Source organism: Patiria miniata, unplaced genomic scaffold (genome assembly GCF_015706575.1).
Source record: "Patiria miniata isolate m_02_andy unplaced genomic scaffold, ASM1570657v1 HiC_scaffold_7, whole genome shotgun sequence".
Taxonomy (NCBI): Eukaryota; Metazoa; Echinodermata; class Asteroidea; order Valvatida; family Asterinidae; genus Patiria; species Patiria miniata.
Window position 1 is genome coordinate 41064942 of NW_024037074.1, and position 21011 is coordinate 41085952.

Below are 21011 nucleotides of genomic sequence, written 5' to 3' on the forward strand. Positions count from 1 at the left end.
TTTAATAAAGTTAACCCCATGGTAGATAGAGTAGACCTAGACGTCATCTTTGGTGCTTAGGTAGGTCTAGGTCTACTCTATAGATCTACATTGTACCATGGGGATAACAGTTATTAAACCTTTTCAGTAAGGTAATTACAGCCCAAGGAAACTCAAAAGTACATCAAAAATGTAACGTGAGTAACCGTGGAATTGCCCACTACATGTATGTGTGTAGACACCCATTCTTTCACATGTACCAGTAGTCGTGTTTTACTACACTCTCGAGGACAATGCTTTGTCTTTCCCTTTGTCCCTGTAAAATAACACTCTCCCATAGACTAAGCACACAAACTTACTGCAGAGGACCGTTTCCAACAAAAGACCCAACTCCCGAGGACTGAAAGAAATGTTATTCTCCCTTTGTGTGTCGGTCCTCAGGGGTTATGTAGAACACGTACACGTACATGTATACATGCATGTACAATCCAATCATTATACCAACCTGCACACAAACGTATTCAGAGTTTTACGCCATGAAATTCATCACAAGCAGACTTCAGGATGATTCGAATATAAAGATTCAAGGGAAAAATCACCCATTAAAGTTAAAAGACCTGACGCACAGGTGAGGAGCCTGTCGCTCCTGCGACCCAACTGTGAAGCACGGAGATTCTCGAATGAATAAGTACAATTACTGTGAGCAACAATGTGTCACGAGTTTGAGATCAAAGTGATGGGCAGTGATGCAATATCCTTCTGAAGACGAAGTCTGACTAGTTTGGATTTGGAAACGGAATCAAACACCTGCCGCACAAAACTGCTGAATGAGTCACTTGCACATTGCAACAAACATGTAGATGTACATGGTCAAATACTAACTCATATTTTGGATATTTTTTTTTTCAAACTTACAATCGATACTTTATGTAAGTGTCAAGGATGTATGCATACATGCATACCGTTCAAGAATGAATCGTTTTAAAAAAAGTTGTTGACACAATATTTGTGTTACATGTTCATGTACTTTGGTTTCACTAACATGACTAAGTGTCAATGCCTTGGTCTAGCCAAGCGAAGAGTCCAAGTACATTATCTGTCAAAATAACCCTAACTCCCTAGGCCTTTTTGCTAGGATGCAACCTCAATCCTGCAAAATCCTCCAACTGCCTCCATGTAAAAATTGCATACAGCCTCAATCCTGAAAAATCCTCCATTATTTCTTGAATGTGGTCCTTGGAGGGGTGACCACTGCCTCAATCCTGCAAAATCCTCCAGCAATCACTGTCAATATGTTGAGGCAGAGCCAGTGACATCCTAGAGAAGTGGGGAGGATTAAAAGTATAATCTAGGCCTAAATTTGTGCATCGCTGAGCATAAACATGATAAACAACACAAGGTCCGGCAGTGCGTCTATGCACCTTTTTGCCATAGCTTTAATCCTGCAAAATTTTGCAAAGATGATTTTGGAGGATTTGGGAAGGTTAGGGTTACAGAATTTCAGGTAATATTGTGACTTTGAGTCTGTGTACAAAAATATGGATGTAATGCCTACGATTGCTTCTCTATACCCTGGTGTTAACATGATTTATGATATACCATGAGAGCTGGCCCGATTTTAATTAGCTATCTGAATCCAAAATGGCACCAACGTGCTGTTAGCTCCTCAGGGAGCTTGTTATCATGATTGAATTACATGCACGCATTAACCCAATCAATGCGGCTCAAATACTGGCTTTCTCAGTATTGTGAGCAACACAGCGATTGAAAAGTTGTGCTCCCTGAATTTGAAATCTAGACTGTTGTTCCACTTGATGTTCACTATAGAAGTACACGTACCGAACTGGTTATAAAGCAGGAAAAAATATAATTCCCTGCCTTCAGACGTCAACTTTTCCTGTACAATCCTGCAGTCATTTTGGACAAACTTTCTCCAAATTCCAAGGTTGGAATGCAATTTTTTGACATACATGTAATTCTATGTTTGAACAATTTCCCTGAAAATGATTAACATTAACCCACCTTCTGTTTGAACAGTCAGAGACAGTCAAAAATTCCATCCACTTCCCCAGACATGCCTTTTACATCCAGACTAGTCACCAACAGTCTGATCATATATTTTCAATCAAGCACTCTGACTAGTCAAATTCAGTCAACAGACAAAAGCAGGCAAGTGGTAGGCACTGAGCTGGCTTGTCAATCACCCTAAAAGATAGTCAAAGCATATCTACATGTATGTATTAATCAAGTTACATTAACAGCCAGAACCAGTCAATCCTGCTTTATGTACATTGTAGGCTGTGAATTCTTAACTGTTGAAAACAGTCACTTGCTTGATTTTGACTGAAAGGACTACATTTTGTTCTTGGCACAGAATGTATCTTTGCATGGGAGGGTTAGGCCAAAAAAAATAATAGTCTGCTTCCGGTTTCCCTACCTACCCTGTTCTGACAGCCCCTACCCTAATATTTTTTATGGCAAAAATGAGAAAAAAAACACCCAAACCATCAATTTCTACCTTTTACCCTTGACTACACGCAGACACCTCCATGTGATCGTACACACACAAAATTGGCCAACAAAAAATATTTCCCTACCTACATATGTACATTGTACCTACCCTATTTTCAAATGCCATGTAATTGGAAGCAGAACATTTTTTTTGCCTTAATCACAATATTGATAGATTTTTTTAGAATTTCCCATCATGGGGTTTTGTTTAAAACAGAAACTGAATGCGCACAAAAGCACAATGCCTCGAAACCTTGCACGTGAATTGCATCTCAGCTAAAGCCCCAGCATGAATGCATTTCTTGTCATGAATAATCACATTTCTCAACCCACACACAAACTCACGATACCCCGTGGCATTTGCATCGTGCATGCCCAACCAGTTGCTTCCATGAGACAACACGGTGAATGCTTCAGTTAAGCTGAATGGGTATAGCTTTTAATGCTGGGCAGTGGGTATTCATTGGACATGTACATGTATAAAATATAGACAAGCCATTTGTGAAAGAAATATTTAATGAAAGTAAATGTCAAACTGATTAAGTTTCAGTGTGTGATGAAAACTTGAAAACCATTACCAAGGCTAACCCTAACTCCCTAGCATGATTTACTAGGAACCATACCCATCCTGGCAAATTCCAACACCATATAGAAAACTGCACATATATATTTCTGACTTACATTCTGGAGGTGTGCCAACCCAATGTAAAAGACTGTCAGTTTAGGGGTACTGTACCCATCCTGACAGATTCCAACAAAACATGCCTTTGGGGTTAGATGGGTTGAGTTCTGTTAGGCTTAAGAAGTTTTCAGTCTGCGCTAGTAAACTGAAGACCGAGTATAAATTTACGTCAAATTGAAAAAAACTTTCTCGCGAAGCATAACATTTCTCTTGATTATGAATTTTAGGACGTTCAGCGTTTTTATTTGACTGATCAGTATCAATATCATGCATGTATGTAATGCAACAGATGTCTCTTCACATAAAGTGTCATATTTCGATCAGCGTGCAACACTTTCTGTAATGAGGTGACGGCCAATTATACTCTCACTAAATGGTGGGACTAATCCATGAAAGTTGAAACCGGTTGAACCATGATGGTTTGTCAAAGTGTGAAGTCACTGCTTGTATCTGTCAGACCTGTCACACGTAAAATTGAAACTTGTTTTTTACATGGGAAATATGGCACTCGGTTTTTATTTTTCCCCACAAAGTTATAGCGAGATGCCATTCATACCTTCACACTGTTGTGCAAACGAGACACTGGTAATGGAAATTTTGTTAAATGTCCTTTTTTTTCTTTTAGAAAATGTACCAATTTATTAAAGAGGGGCGGAGAAAAATGTCACGCTTTGGACCCTAAATTTATGGAATGACCTGGTCAGACCCAGCTGTTTGAGTGTCATTAAAAGCACTGTATGTGTACAGTAGACCTCCATGAAACAAAACTATACAAAACAAATTTTTATGATAAATTATTATTATTATATTTATTACTAACATTGTATTCTGGTAATGAAACCAAGGATTCCTCAAAAAAGCCCTAGACACATGCAGCTCGCAAGCCTGAAGAAACCCATAGAGAGAAGACTATGAGAAGAAATAACAGTTATAGAGGTGGGAGGAAAACCCCAGACGAATATTCCAGGGAAAACCCACAGAATCAGGTAGGGACTGAAAACCCAATCCACATACTGGCCCAGGCGGGATTTGAACCCAAGTCACAGAAGCGGAAAGTAAGGAAAGAACCACTACGCCAACCTGACTCCCAAAAAGAGGAACAGTAAGTTTCAGTCACATTGGTGATGTTTCAGTGATTGTATGCAAATTGTTACCACTGCTTAGGCACTCACATTTGTCCACTTGAAAAATGTAGAGGCCCATATATACACTGTACAGTATACAGTGACTATTCAACTGTGACACATGCCATGCATTGTGTGTGGTTATATGTCAACAAACAATCCACACTGCATGCCATATGTCATTTGCCCTGATCAACCCCCTTTGTTGGCCTCCTTTTGTCCGCCTCCATTGTGGTTCAGCAGGACTGTTTTCAGAACACTTCCTGTGTGGGTTTCTGAACAACAAACGGGCCAAGGATTGCAAGAATAGAGGTTTCCATACAACATTTTAGGCCATTGCATAGTTTACTGGACTACGACTACTGAATCATGGTGAACAGCTGAATATGGAAAGTAAGGTTGTGTGACCCACAGAAAAACGACTGTCACATTAGTCATAATTTTCCTCATAGCTTACAGTTTTCCACTTTCATGTTACAGCTTTGAAAACAACCAGTTTAAAAAGTTTTGAGAAATCAATTTTGAACTTTACTTAATAGCAATATTAAGTTAATTATCAAATCAATGCAGATCAAAAACTTTGAAGCAATAAATGTAATGTGTGCATGTCCTTTTGTTTTACATCAGTACTTACATCTATAGGCCTGCATGTATCAACATTTTAAGAGTTAAAAATGGTGTAATGATTATTCCAAAAGAATGGGATAGACAGTCTAAAGTCCAAAATGATTTGACGTTCTGGTATGACAATGATAACAGTCGCATGATACCTGTTGTCTTCTGTATGTGTGGTCCAACGGTCAAAAGAATACACGTACTACATATGCCAGTTTAGGCCAGTTTAGTGTAACTATCAAGGGGGTAAAATTGAGCAAGTTCAGTTATTTAACGTGCAAACGCCTCTTGTCTAACACTGGTCAAAATGGTCCTTGTTCTTTAACATATTCAGGGCAGGGGGAGACAAAGTTTTACCCACATTTTCTTCCTATTTTTTCTTCAAATGACTGACCATCATTAAGATTATCACACTGTACACGTTCATAACAATAAGTTAACTCAAGTCAGGATACTGCAGTTTCCCCCCCCCCCCCTCCCAAAAAAAGCAGTTCAGAATTACGCAAAAACACCAGAATATCAAAGCTGATGAAAAGATTTCTTGTCGCCTGAGTTATCGGTCCAATTCAGGGATTGAGACCTGACCTATGTTTTCGATGCATATTGTATTGTCCTAACCAACTTTGTACCTTACCCTTGACAACAGACATTTTACATTGCCACATTGACAGATCAATGAATAGTGTCGCTGCCGCAATAAAAATAAATCTCACAATAACTACATCAATTAGAAAATGACATAAACCGAAAAATATGTTTAATATAAAAACAACCTTCCCATCCTAAAACAAAAATGCAAAATATTAAGTGTAAGGAAGGGGATAGTTACGCAATAACAAACAGATTTGTACAAGTTGACTCTTGAACTGGAAGTACTATTAATTACATAGTACCGGTATGTATGTCATAATTTTTTGCATTTTCCAAATTTAACTCTTCAATATTTAATTTGATTAAATGCAAGATTTTGGACCAAATATTAACAGAAAAACCTCGCTTTCAAGCACAAAAATGTGACACCTCAATGATGGGAGATGCATCAGACTGGGACCTCGAGTGCAGAGAAACATGCAAAACAAAATCTGGCCAACTTTACTCACTCTTTAGCGGACAACATTTTCCAAAATTGTCATGAGGCAAAGACAAGGTCTTCAGTATTTCACCAGCCAAGTTTGAAGTCTCAAAATTTTCAATTTTTTAAAGGAGATTTTTCTTCAATATGTTGCCATTGACATGATTTAGAGTGAAGCAAAGTGATTACAGTTTGAAGCCTTGACTAGCGTCTAGACTGGTACATGTCCAACTTTTTCAAAAGACTGACCTCTTCAGTAGTCTGGTGGCAGACTATGGAGAGACGTGTAGAAATTGAGACCGGTAACAGATGTTTCTTTTGACACAGTTGATTGATGCAGTACTTAAGCGGTGTTGGACTGGTTGTTTCATGTGCCAGTCTATTTTCTTGTATTGCATGTGACAGTATTGAAAAGTCTCAATTTTTCGGACTAGGGAGATGCACCATGTACTGTTACAACCGTCGCATTGCAACTCGCACACCTGAGCGACAAGATCGATTTGCATAAACATGACGTCACAGCTTTGGGGTCATCGCCTCTTACATTCAAATTGGCTGCCATCAACAGACGTTTTACGTACAATGGGCAAATCCACCGTCACTCACGTTATACGCCATGAGGCTACTTTGACCTCTTAGTGCTTCAAAAGTATTTGACCAAGCTGAATCAAAACCAGCCATACAACAACCATGGGGTAAGGGGTACTCAAAAATGGAGAGAAAAATTCAATCCATTCATTCACTTGTTGAAAACAAGCGTTTCGTTGGTCGTCACTCACGTTACAAAAAAAGGACATGGAAAACTGTCCTGCAATTCACAGTCTACTCAAACTGTAGTCTGCAACGCAGAAGTTACATTATTTTACCTTTCATTCAACCCATAGCTAGATATAAAAACCCGTTTTGAATCAAATAAGTGTGTATTTTAGATGCAAGGGACATTAGATTACAGGGAGGTACCGTAACTCACGTTATATCACTCACGTTACTTCCTCTTCATGGTTTCTAACACGGCATAAAGTCCGAGTTTGGTGAACTGCAACATAATGAAACTCTTTTCTTATAATATACATGTATGAACTCTGCTTTAAACACAAAGACTCTCAATAACAGTCACATTTTGCATGTTAAAACATGGTGCCAAAATGACTACCAAAAATCCATGATTTAAAAAAAAAAACATGTTTTGTGACCCAAAATGACACTTAAAACATGGTGCCAAAATGACTACCAAAAATCCATGATTTAAAAAAAAAAACCATGTTTTGTGACCCAAAATGACACTTAACTACATGACACTTGTACATTCCATCTCATTGGCACACCACTCAAATGAAAGATTTTGTTGTCCCCTTTAATTTGACACCACATTTGATGTTGTATAATGCTTGTAGTTTGGAGATTTCATACATTTTCCACTTTCTAGCAGTGTCCACTTTTGCATGGAATTGCCCGTGCATTTGGGCTCCAGAAAGGTGCCTAAATTTCTTGAAAAATTGGAATAAGATACATGTAACCTAATCAATCTAGAGGGCAAAAGTTGCGGCATCATATCCATAGAATACAACCGTTTGAAAAATGTCTAGCCAGGAGCCATGTACATGTACAAGTCAATCTTCCTAAATTCAAAATGGTACAACTCAAACATGGCGAGTTCGACGAGGATGTTTCCCGAATTGAAGGTGAAATTTCTCTTTTCTTCCCTAAGGTATGTGAACCTATAACCACCACCATTTGTATTTTCAATTCCCACTGAAGCCTACAGGGGCGCATAAGGCAGTTTGAAGACTGTTTTGGGGGTGAAGATTTTGATTGGGAGTACGAGTGAAAATGGTCAAAAAAAATTATTGGTAAACGCGATACGGCTATAATTGGTGCCTACGCAAAAATGTATGTGGGCCTATGGGGGTCCCGAAAAAGCAAATGCTTGTCGAGTAGGGATCCCCATAAAAATTAAAATCTCGGACTCTACTAATCGCCCAACCATCTGACCATGTCCAAATGTTAAAAAAGTTGCTCTTTGGTTACTCGGACGATGGCTCCATGCTCGGACTAGTCTGTACCTAGCCCCATAAATGTGGCAGTTTACTGGACTACCTCCGTAAATAAAGGCCACACCTCCACCATGGCACCATGTACAAAAACATGTCAAACTTTGTCAAATTCAGATTTTCACATTTAGGCTTAGTTTGTAGTTTATTTTTGCTTTAGAAGCATACTCACCCTCTTTAAAGGCTAATCAGAAAGTGTTGTCTTTTTCAGATGTCTATTTTTCTTGAAATTTCCAGATTCGTTTGCACACGTTTGCGTATCAAACTTTCAACATGAAATTTCACGAAAATTAGACATCTGAAAAAGGCAGCACTTTCTGATTAGCCTAGAGGGCGAGTATGCTTCTTAAGCAAAAATAAACTAGTACTGTAGTAGTAAACTAAGCCTAAATGTGAAAATCCAAATTTGACAAAGTTCGACATGTTTTTGTACATGGTGGAAGTGTGGCCTTTATTTACGGAGGTAGGCCTAGTCCAGTAAATTGGCCACATTTATGGGGCTATACCGCACCGAAAGCAGCACGGGTAACGTGCAGCGTGCACACCCTGCCCTCCGGTCGCGCCTGAACAAGTTAAAATCCAGTCTTACTCACCACGTTAGACGTTTCAGATCTGCTTCACCTTCAGTTAATTACTACACAAGCTGAGTATTATTCCTTCTTACACAAGACAAATTAACTCATTCGTGGACAGGCATGGATAAGAATTTCTGACAACTCTCCTCAGCTGATGCCTGCACCTGGGTGTCGTCCAACACGATGTACATATGCCGTTTCAAGATAGATATCACGGTGAAACACCTGTCGTCGATGTTGTTGCCAAATTAACGGCGGAATACAATACCGCCCTCTTGAGTTTTCGAGGATTTAGGCTCCGTGTTTTCACCCGAAAGGGCGCCCTCTATGGACTCATAACCACCCGATGCACTTCGTGACCATACTTTCAAGTGTTGGGGTGCCAGCCTGGGCCGACAGGCTGGGCCGGCGAGGCGTGGTATGCAGGCCGCGTTATGGCATTGACGTGCAAAATAATTTCAATGGGAGTTTTCGGTGACGTTGAAGGGCAATCTCAAATTAACAAACGAGCGTCGGTAACGCTACTTGGGACGAATCACAAAGTGTAATCAAAAAGCCACAGTAAGTATCATGTCTCAAAGAAATAAAGGCACTGCGCCTTGGTACCTTTTAAGTTTTAGAAATTGCTCCTGAATTTCTTTGCGATGATAAGCAAAAGCTACAGCTGAGGTCAGTCCGGGCATATTCCGTGTCGGCGACTGGGGGGTTTGGGGATGACCAGCCCAGGTGCATGGACTCCCTTACCGCACCACGTACGGCGAATGATGAAGAGGCGGCCAAAACAACTTGGGCTACAATAGGGGATGACCCGAAATCCTTAAATTGTGCAAAGGGAAACTAGAAAAGCGGGGGGGGGGGGGGCTTAACCTTACATCCTAACGGTATATTTTAAGCTTTTGTACTGTTCCTTCTCCGTTTTTAGTACATTTGGACCGTTTGAAAGATAACCTCAAAATCGGCATTTTTTTCTCACCACAAAATTCTGCGGCGGGTGATCCAATGGCCCATCCTGCCCCTGTCAAAAAGTGGCCGGAATATCCCCCCCCCCCCCCCGATTTACGCCCTTGGCTGAGGTCCGCTTACTCTGCTCACAAGATTCTGTGAAAGAAAGACAAACTTTCCAAAGTAGATCTGACAAAATTCTCCTTGAATTTTATTTCCAAATGTGCTTTTAATATTTTGCATGCATATTCTTTGACCTCACTGGCGACCTTTAAATTTGTTTACAGTGATCACACAGGGCCGTGGATTTCTTTGAGAACATGTAAAATAACTGACTATTTTGTTTAACAAAAATACATGGCTAGAGTAGGATTTTCTTTCTCTCTTTTGTGGTACGTTACTCAGCCAGTACTGCCTTAAATTGAATTCAATAAATGCGCTCATCCAAAACCTACCTGATATACTGTGTATACGTAGCTGACCGACTCACCTTTATGATCATGCAAATTCATTGAAGATTATGTTATGGGCCACTGGTCTTAACAGATTGTGTCCATTGATAAAGCGACTGACAGAAATAAGAGGACAACAGCTCCCTTTGACCTTTAGGACGACCGACGGTCTCAATTCAGCAGTCATAGATGTAAAGTTCGATATTTGCTTATTTACTATAGCTTCAATTGCAATGAGTTTCTTTGGAGCATTATGCCGGAAGGATATATATTACATGTATACAGTTGTTAAATGGGAGTCATTGACCAACAATAAGCTTGACGTGTTGCGGATCTGCAGATTCAATATTGGGGTAAATGGTGATTATTGTTCGCATGATTTCTATGACAGTGGACAGCTGGAGAAATAACCAAGTAAAACTGTAGCCTTGTTCAATGCGGTCTCTCGGCTTTTTGTCGAAGGGAGATAATCGGGCCCTGCACCCACAATCAACGCGCCGGGCTACGTGCGTGTACCACCGACCCTTGTCCGTGCGTGTACCGTACCACCGACCCTTGTCCGTACGAACGGTTTGGTACTGTTAGTGTTCATTCGTTTTGAACGTACTCAGGACGGGCATTTACGTCTCAGCCAATGAAAAGCTTTGCTTGCCACGCTCCACCCACAGTTACCGCCCACCGTGACCGTCCGCTGCCTTACTTTTATTATTCAAATTGTTCGCTGCTTCTTTTAATCACGATAACAATGCAAGAGGATTCCAAGTCGTTGAGCGGTACAAATTTCAACACAGTGGCAGGATCGGGAACCATAAAGTGGAGTTGTATAGTGCTGTACCTATAGGCGACATATGACGTGATGAAGAAAAGCACTGGAAATGTTGTACATGTACGTGTATACGTGTATAGGATACTATAGTGCACGTACAACTCAAACTCATGTTGAAATCTTTCGACAAAGTTTGTCAACCCTTTTTCCTGTCAATAAAAGTAAACACAAACAAATCTCTGTTTCTTTCAAGCTCTATCGTATAATCTCCGATAAATAAAAACTGAAATTAACAAAATAAAAGACTTGTTATCGATTATATCACATGTATTATAAATAAATAATTATAAATAAAAATTTGAAGGACTTGCCGAAACATGGGTCAGCTTAGTTTTTTTATTGTAGTTTCAGGTCAATGCACTCTTTAAACAGTTTGCAGCAGTTTTATTCGTTTTTAGTTATGAAAAGAATATGATAAAAATACGGTACATACAAATATTTCTTTTTATTGGAGATTCAGTTAAGGTTAATTTTAAACGTAATGAGCCAAACTTTTTTTTCAGCGTCGTTAAACATTTGTGATTTACTCTATAAACTAATGATTTACTCCATAAACCTCTTCTTTGTTTATAAACTTATGGCGATATGCATTTAAAACAGGTGCCCTCTCCTCGTCATTGATATTCACACGGGCACATTTGTCGAACGCCCCCCATTTCGTGCCTCTTTCAAAGTGACAGTATCCAACGGTACGTGGACTTTAGCTTTAACAGGCATACAAATGTATATGTCTTGTTAATCTGAATACTGACTGTACCCTGCGTAACATTTATAATCCTATGTACCGTTTTTATTGTTTTTCTAAGTAGCGCTCGTACCCTGCCTTAGCCTTATTATTTCCTTGCGTTCCGAGTGTATTGTTAATCTGAATACTGACTGTTCCCTACGTATAAGCCTTTTTAATCCTACATAGTTTCCATTGTAGCGCTCGTACCCTGCCTTAGCCTTATTCTTTCCTTACGTGCCAAGTGTATTGTAAATCTGAATACTGACTGTACCCTACGTAAGCCCTTATAATAGTGTCTATTGTAGCGCTCGTACCCTGCCTTAGCCTTATTCTTTCCTTGCGTTTCAAGTGTATTGTTAATCTGAATACTGACTGTACCCTACGTAAGCCTTTATAATGGTGTCTACATGTATAGCGCTCGTACTCTGCCTTAGCCTTTTTCTTTCCTTACATTCCAAGTGTATTGTTAATCTGAATACTGACTGTATGCTGTACCCCTACGTAAGCCTTCAGAATAGTTTCTATTGTAGCGCAATCTTGGTAAAAAGGTGCAGGCAAACAAAATATGCCCGTGCAGAGAAAACCCATAAACAGAGTGTTGAAATAATTCCAAAGAAAAGCCAGCTCTTCGTCGAGAAAAAAATCAACAGGGGGTACACTTATCAATAACAGAAAGGAACATGATTGTGGCCACGGGATCCATGACTAAAGGCAGTATGTACAGTAGGCTAAATGCTGAGAGGAATCCCTGCAGTTTGAATTCATATACCTGCACTAAACTAATTACGTGCGTAATTCTGTTTGCTTTACCGACTAGATTTTGTTCAAAACACATCATGTACAATGTACATGTACTTGCAAAATTGCTTCGATAGAGAGATTCAGCAGGTATTGTGTCAGACAGCTTTCTTTGTAAGATATCCTCTTTTGTTATTTAGATTTTTGTACCGCTCAACGAGTTGGAATCCTCTTGCATGCAGCAAACAATTTGAATAATAAAAGTAAGGCTGTGGACGGTCACGGTGGGCGGTAACTGTGGGTGGAGCGTGGCAAGCAAAGCTCTCCATTGGCTGAAACGTAAATGCCCGTCTTGCGTACGTTCAAAACGAATGAACACTACTACAACCAGCAAGCACAAACACGTGAGTACGGACTGTACGCATGGTGTAATCATGGAATAAGGCAGTAAATGTAGGCCTACTATGTTCTGCGTGTGGGTGTACGTACGTACGTGTGGGGGATATACGCGCCGCGTGGCCTGTCGAACGACCGCCTTGTTGGGTCTGCAACTTCCGGGTTTAATGTCTTTCTTTACTTTTTCGTCCAGTTTTGGAAAAAAATGGGCGGGCTTCAGGTATGCGGGTATGCCGTGATGATTATGTAGGTTCGTCTTGGACCAATCACATGAAACAACCTTCCCAATAGTATGATTAATTCATTTTTAAGCTGACCAATCGTAAGCTTCACAAGAATCATGTGACGTCGCGCGGCATGCATAATGCATTAGTCATCATGTCGTCTTCCATGTCTTTTTAGCGAGAGCGAAATGTTCGTCACTTTTTCAACAATTTGACATTGATTCGAGTTTTTCCGCTCGTGTAATGAATCCATTTGAGTGGGCAACGATCGTCTAATGACAGCATTACCTGCAGAATTCGTTGGAGCCTTCAATACTGCTTCGGACAGACTGGGACTGAACGACTTTCACCCACAGCAACGGGCCGCCATTGCAGCGTTTCTTCGCGGATGCGACGTGTTTGTTAGCCTATCGCGGGCTGACCAATGAGAATTCAGTATATACGCGGAGGTGGTACCTCATTACCGTAATAGGTTTTGCTGGGTCAACTCAAAACCATCAAGGCGTTGGGTTACGCGGACTAGCTCATGCATGTACATGTACATGACAGTACATGTACTGTGTGTGCATGGCTGTTGTACGAGTACGTGTGTGATGTACGTGCGTACGTATATGTTCAAGCATAGCCTTGCTGTGTGGTACAAGTTACTTTCTCACTAGCAGCGTACGGGCATCGATATGTGCACGCAATTATGCCTTGCCAAGTTGACTAGGATTTTCTTATCGGCGATTTTTTTTATCGGCGAATCGATAAGCCCAACGCCTTGGTCAAGGCTAGTAAAACTGTGGATGTACAAAGAACCCAAACACTCATTACCAGCGCAGCACAGCGCACATTTGACATACACGACAGACTGAATCGGTTTTTCATTTAATTAGCCTAAATATACAATGAGACAAATAAAAGATAATTCAGCTGCCATTATGGTTTGCTTGTGCTTCAAGTTTGACAGGTTATAATATTACATCCTCATAATCCGACATGGTTTGATATACTTTTTATTATCGATTCCTGGATTCGTTACGAGTCGGACGTATTCTGTTCGAACCATGCGCCAGCCTTCACTCGAGCCGAGTCTCAAGTAGAGCGAATACTAACTCGGGCGGCCCCTCAGAGGCGGTATCGTCTACTGCTGCTAGACTATAGGGTCCTTGTTTAAAATGAACACCATGGAAAAGAAGTAGAATGTATGTACAAGACAAATGATCGTCTCTTAATCCGTGTTCAGTTTAGGGGCTGTGACTGCGACAACTTATTTAAGTGCAATCTCATATCTTTCACGGGTTCTTCATGCATCGCTTTCAGTAACTCACGAAATGGCAGGATCACCTGGCACAGCGGTGACCTACGACAATGACAAATGGGGGTGGGTGATGGTGGCATCGCTGTTTGTCTGTTGTTTTGTGACCATGGGTAACATCAAAGCGCTGGGCGTCCTGCTCATTCCAATCAACAATGACTTCGATAGCGACCTGTGGATCATCGGGTGGATTGCAGTCTGGTACAACGTGACGTTGAACTGTCTGGGTAAGTTTATCTCATTTTTATTTCATAATGATACCTTTAACATCCATTATGCATGGAGCATGGAACAGTAGACTAATTTGACGCACAGGCCCGGGCCTATATAGTATAGGAACTCCCACATTTATCGCAACTTTCTGCAAACATCTTAGAAAGTACCGGGCCAAAACATGCAACGGTACTGTCATCAGTTGTCGAAATTTTAGTTTGACACTGCAGATGGTTATAAATAAATCATGTCGTTGCCATTAGCATTTCTGTTCCTATGTTTGTGTTTTGTGTTTTATTGGTCCTATACCACATTAATGTTGGGCCCAGGGCCTCCAAGAACCTTCATCCAGCCCTGGCACGAAGTATAAGTCCGAGTTTTCCTCCTTTCCAGGGCCTGTCGTAGGAGCCCTCTCTCGTATTCTCGGTAGCCGTCCAATGATGATCTTTGGTGGACTTCTGTGCACCGCAGGTTTCATGTTGACATCAATATCGACAACCGTCTCTCAAGTGGCCATCTTTATCATTGGATTGGCTGGTAAAGTTTATAATTTGCTGCGAGCGTTTCAGTTTTGTTGTACTTCTCGTTCTCTCTTTTTTATTTTGCAAATGAATGTGAAGTTTTGAATTAGGCTAGTAGAGTCTCCTATTACGCACCATTATAAATACCATTTGAATAGACGACAGACCGAAAATAATTCTTGATGTGTACCATTTTGTTTTCATAAACATTATTGTATACTCTATCTAGTGCTGCCATTGAGCTTGCGTAAAAGAAAACATCAAAAGTTTGCTCGGTTGGGAGTCGAACCCACGACCTCTAATACATATGTCTAAACCATTCGATCACCCGGACCATGCGTCTGAGAAAAAACATCCTTGGCCATCCAACTTGCCATCTATACAGTGATTCCAAAGCCCCCACAGACTGTTTCATATACATGTACATTCAACGCTGCATGCTCAATACAATCGAAATTTGTTTTAAAAATATAATGTTTCCGAACTGTCTCCTCAAATATTTAGAAAATGAATTATTTCAATACATTGTATTATCACGTCAATGTCTCCCCAGATAAGGACGATAGGTCTAAGGCCAAGAAATGCGCTTTTCAGGGGAAAAATGAAGCCCCACTTCATGTGTTCTTTCTGAAAGAGTTTTACTAAATCATGAAGGAACCGAACTATCCGTGTAAGACATAAACAGAGCTGGTTGTCATCTCAAAATAATTATATGTATTTGTTTTTTTAGGTGTAGGGTCTTCGTTTGTTTGGTTCAACAACTTTGCCGCAATGGCCTGGTATTTCAAGGACAACTATGTGACCGCCTTTGGAATAGGAACCATGGGTATGCCAATAGGTATTATGACTCTAGGACCCGTCACCCAGGTCCTTGTTGACACCTATGGCTGGAGAGGAACCATGCTCGTGCTGGGAGGTGTCTCGTTTCATCTGGTGGCCTGTGGTATGTTAGCGCAAAGGGATCAGTTTTCCTCCTCGACGGACGGTGAAGAGTACCAAGTGCTTCGAGAAGATGACAGCATGCACGCTGAGGAAGAAGCCAATGGCACCTCTGTTTGCACCTCTGCAGCTCGGAATCTCCCAGAGCAAAACCTGCGTGAAAGGGCGAGAGAGTTTTGCCGACGCTTCATCGCTGCTCTCGATTGCGCAGTCCTGACTGATGTCAGGTTTGTCTTGCTGACTACAGCCAGGTGTACGGTAGCCTTCGCGTTCAGTGGCTGGATGGTCTACATGGTGTCGCACGGACAATTCCAGGGTCTAACGGAAACCCAGGCGTCTTTCTTGCCCACTGCGTTCGGGATAGGTAACATTATTGGTAAAGCTGTAGCCCCCGTGCTTCACTGTTTCAGCCTAAAACCACGTATGACGATTTTGGCGTGTTTCGGGTGTGGTCTGCTGTGTGTGTCCCTGGTCGGCCACGCCTTTATCAGACCGTTCATTGGACAAATGGCCGTGGTGGGTGTGGTTGGGGCGGCTAATTCGTTGATATACCAAACTGTTGAAGTCATGACTCGGTTCCTCTCGACAGACGACCGATTAGTTAGTATACTGGGTTGGCAAGGAGTCTTTACTGGAGTGGCTGCAGCATTTGGTGGGCTCACATCAGGTAAGTAGCACTCATGTTTATTAAAAAAAAAGACGCTTAGATGGGTTTTCACTGCATCTTGGATTTTTTTTTTGTCTTGTTTTAAACGATCGTGTTATTTATATAATTTCAGCAATTTTTAAGGTAAACATGTACTGTGCAGTTATCCTTTTATTATACATACATATATGTTTTTTTAACAGGGGTCAGGATGAACACATCATTTAGATGACAGTTTTATACTTTTATTTTTTTTCCTTGATATCCCCTGTTCATTTTTTCATATTTTTAATGTCAAAAGATGTAAAATTAATAAATAAATAAAACTTTGAATCGTTAGATTGGTCGGCACAAAAACATTGGTAAATCGTATTTTGCAATCAATGTAGGTGTGGTGCACTATGTACAAGAGGGATGGGCTGGTATAGGGTACATATTTGTGAGGTTTTGAATCCAGGGCAAAAGTTAGTATTCCCCGACTTCCGATTTCAGAAAGGCCGACTTCAGAAAGTTCAAAAATGCCATTATTTCATTCAGTACCCAAACGTCTTCAGGTTGTTCCACAAAAAAACCCTAACAGTCGATTCGGGCATGTTTTCAGAAAAGTGGGGGTAGTATACACAATCGTGTCAGATGTACTGCTGAGTAGAATAATTGGTCTTCCAAATGCTTTTTTGTTGGTTTCATTATGATGTCTTCCAAAGATACAGCAATCACAATACGGGACCTGAATTGAACTACCACTTGGACCACTTTTTTATTTATCAAGTTATCGAAGCCGTAGAATAAGTCACACGTCTCTTGAACAAAGGAAAATAAACCATGCGTGTGTTTCTCTAACTGCGCTTTCTCACTTTCAAAGAAAGTGGCCCAAGACGACTTTCAGCCCTTGAGTTTGATGAAGAATAACGTTTGTTCCAATGCATCGATTTGAATGAAATGAAGTTTGTATGGTAGATTGGTTATCTGACTTTTAAGAGGTAATTTGAAATTATTCCAAATTTCACATGCAATATACCTTTATTAATTGGTTTTCGACTGTTAGGTTTTTGTAGGACAACCTGTAGCTGTTACGGATGGCATGGTATTCTTTAATCAGTGTCCAAAAATCATCATTCTATGGCAATAACGAACTGTGCGATTAATTTCTGCATATTGTTGTTTTTTCTCAGATACAAAAAATATGGAAATATATGTTTAAATGATATGCGTTGATGACGATTTGGTTGCTTTTTCCCCCTGCCCAACAGGATTGGTATATGAATGGTCAAGGAGCTTCAGCATATCGTTCTGCATGTATGGTGGACTGACGTTGCTAGCAATTCCCTTGTTGGTAATTGATGATGTTATTTACACCAAACAAAGGCAACGATAAAATTGACGCGGCCTGCGGCCGGCGGGAATGAAAGCTAAACCGTTCCATTAGTTTAGTGGGAAGAAGGGGTTATCGTGCACCCTCGGAAATCAGCTTCTAATTGACGTCTTTAGATCAGAAAAAATGCGTAGAAAACGATTTGCTATGTTAAAAAATTTTTTTTAATGTCCCAGGTATTGTGCAAATTAGTTCTGCCATTACCGAAAAATCAATTTTTCACTATTATTGCAGATAACTGAGTAAATTAGGTGTCTAAACCCATTTTTTCAAGATCAGAAATCACACTAAAACTATTCTTGAAGTGACCACATGTGTCTGTGGCGTAGGAATATGCAAATTAGTGCCGCTAATACCGCAAAATCATGTTTTTGGCAAAGCTCGACCAATATAGCACATAACTACACAAGTAAGGTGTCTAAACCCATGTTTTGAGGGTCAAGTATCATCAGAAGACCATTCACGAAGTAACTGTGTGTGTCCTTGGCAGGTAAATATGTAAATTTTAAAGTGCCGATTTATCAGAAAATTGATTTTTAGCCAATATCTCAGCCAATTTTGCAGCTAATGTTGACAGATTGGTTTTTGATAAGCAGTAATGCATGATCAAAGTTGATTTTAAGCCATCATATTCAAAATAAACTGTAATATTGGCTGAAATTGAATAAAATGTTGGCTGAAAATCACTGATTTTTGATAAACCAGCACTTTAGAATTTACATATTTTCATGCCAAAGACACACATAGTTACTTCGTGAATGGTCTTCTAATGATACCTGACCCTCAAAACATGGGTTTAGACACCTTACCTGTGTAGTTATGTGCAATATTGGCCGAGATATTGGCTAAAAATCAAATTCTGATAATCTGCACTGTCTTTAGAATTTACATATTTTGCGGTATTAGCGGCACTAATTTGCATATTCCTACGCCACAGACACATGTGGTCACTTCAAGAATGGTTTTATTGTGATTTCTGACCTTGAAAAAAAATGGGTTTAGACACTTAATTTATTCAGTTATCTGCAATATTTGCTAAGATATAGTGAAAAATAGATTTTTCGGTAATGGCAGCACTAATTTGCATAAAAACAATACGTGGGACATTTTTTGAATTTTTTAACACAGCAAATCGTTTTCTATCTAGAGACGTTGATTAGAAGTTGATTTCCGAGGGTGCATGATGACACATAACTGGACGTTAAAAAAATAATCGCCATGAAATATGATGCCAACGACAGCTTCTCCCCTCGTCCACACAATGTGACAGCTGCAGAAGTCGAGGATGGGTCACTGCAGTGAGGGAGCTGCAGCCCCCTAAAAATTGCTTGTGTTGCTCAATAATTTCACTCCCCCGTACCCTCAATGCCAGGAAAAATTGAGCTTCCACATTGCTGAATTTTCAAAAAATTATGGCGTCTTCATTAAAGCTGTAGCTCTAGGACCCACCTAAAATGTCTGATTTCTGGATCCAGCCGGGCTCATCAGTAGCGGATCCAGCATTTACTGAAAGCCGGGGATGGACGCCCAAAATGGAGGCGAAACCCGAACATACAAAGAGGCATATTATACAGGGTGAGTTAAAAAAAAAAAAATGTCGGGACCACTTTTAAAATCTGGGTTGGGAAATTGTATTCTCTTATATTCATCATTTTATTTGTCTTTTTTTTTAATGCAACCATTAATCAGGAGAATATCAGTATCATTATCATTATTCGAGCTGTCATTACTCGAGACCATTAGACCATACAATATCTGCATTTTATAGGTCCATCATTTTACATTGATTTGTTTTTTAATGTATTTTTTTCATCATGTGTTCATTAATCTTCTAAAGATAGTATGTTTTTAAATAAGATGAGTTTTTACACAAATTTTAAGTGAGATAAGGTTTTTATTTACTCGACTTGTAATTTACTAAGTGTTTTTAACGAGCTGTCCAACGATATGTAATTGCTTTTTTAAGGATAAATAAAGTATTTTGAATTGAATTGAAAGACCAAGTCAAAAGCTTTCTTTTAGTACAGGAATCATTCATATCACTCATGTAATTTTTAAACTACGGAATTTTAAACACAACCTAGGTTTTAAAGGTCTGTCCACGGATCACAAAAAGGTAAGTGTTCTTTCAGCAAAACGAAAACAATCACAAAGGGGACGGATGTGTGTGAGTTGTTTTCGTTTTGCTGAAAGAACGCACACCTTTTTTGTGATGGGACAGAAATTTAAAACGGTGGTTGTGTTTAAAATTCCGTAACTTGAAAAGTACAAGAATGATTCTTGTACTACAAGAAAGCTTATGAATTGGGCTTTCATATCCTAGATTTTGAAAGTGCTACATGCAGAACGTCTGACATAATTCCTGACATAATGGGTTTCCGGTGTTTTTTGTTTTGTTGTTGTTGTTGTTTTTTTTGTTTTTTTTTGCCTCGCCCTGTATTGGGTTGAAACTTCTTTGAAGTGATTAAATAACTAGTTGACAGCATGCAAAAGAAACAAGGAAAAACAGACAAGACATACATGCGCGCCCCCTCTGGATCCGCTATCAACAATTGTTGACCGCTGTGATGTGGGATATGACGTTTAGAACACCCGAAGGGCGCATAGAACCCGAGGTGAACCTCTGTCTTGGATTCTTTGGATTTTGATGTTTGATGTAAAAATCACGAAAACAAACAGCAGTAAACTCAACAAAGTGACAATCAAACACCAACTCACATGCATGTCGCGTGCTCGAAACAGCTGATCGTCATGTGTGAAAACATGGTGAAAATAGCGTGGGTACCAACGATATAAGCGTTTCATGCGCACCGTATAGCACACTCCCTGTGGGATATCACGTACGTGATAGCCCACCGGGAATTATGTGCCATGACTTCTTTTTTTTTATAAACTTAACACGTGATCGTTCTAGGCCAATAACGAACATGCTTGTAAACCTTTCAAGACCACTGGTTTGGGGTTATCATCTCAATCATGGAGAAAATTGTACCAATACTCAAGTTTGATAATGAATGTCCTTCAAGGTAAATAGAACTGTGTTGTAAAAGCTGTGACGTCATGCCAACACTGAGGCAACCGGCGGGCAACCTTGAACATTTAAGCA

At 40.0% G+C, this 21011-nt stretch overlaps 2 protein-coding genes across 2 annotated transcripts in view; one reads left to right on the top strand and one right to left on the bottom strand.

The window, feature by feature from the left end:
* LOC119744456 (tight junction-associated protein 1-like) overlaps positions 1-8866 on the bottom strand; it is a 60047-nt gene extending 51181 nt beyond the window's left edge. Inside the window, exon 1 of the mRNA XM_038220388.1 lies at positions 8628-8866. The gene's annotated coding sequence lies outside the window, so the exon portion shown is untranslated. The remainder of the gene's footprint in view (positions 1-8627) is intronic.
* A 5171-nt stretch (positions 8867-14037) lies between these two features.
* On the top strand, positions 14038-18250 carry LOC119744457 (monocarboxylate transporter 3-like). The gene is made up of 4 exons (XM_038220389.1): positions 14038-14441; positions 14821-14964; positions 15679-16554; positions 17784-18250. Exons 1-4 carry the CDS (start codon positions 14231-14233, stop codon positions 17906-17908), a joined length of 1356 nt encoding a protein of 451 aa, XP_038076317.1. The 5' UTR covers positions 14038-14230; the 3' UTR covers positions 17909-18250.
* Positions 18251-21011: the final 2761 nt, after the last annotated feature.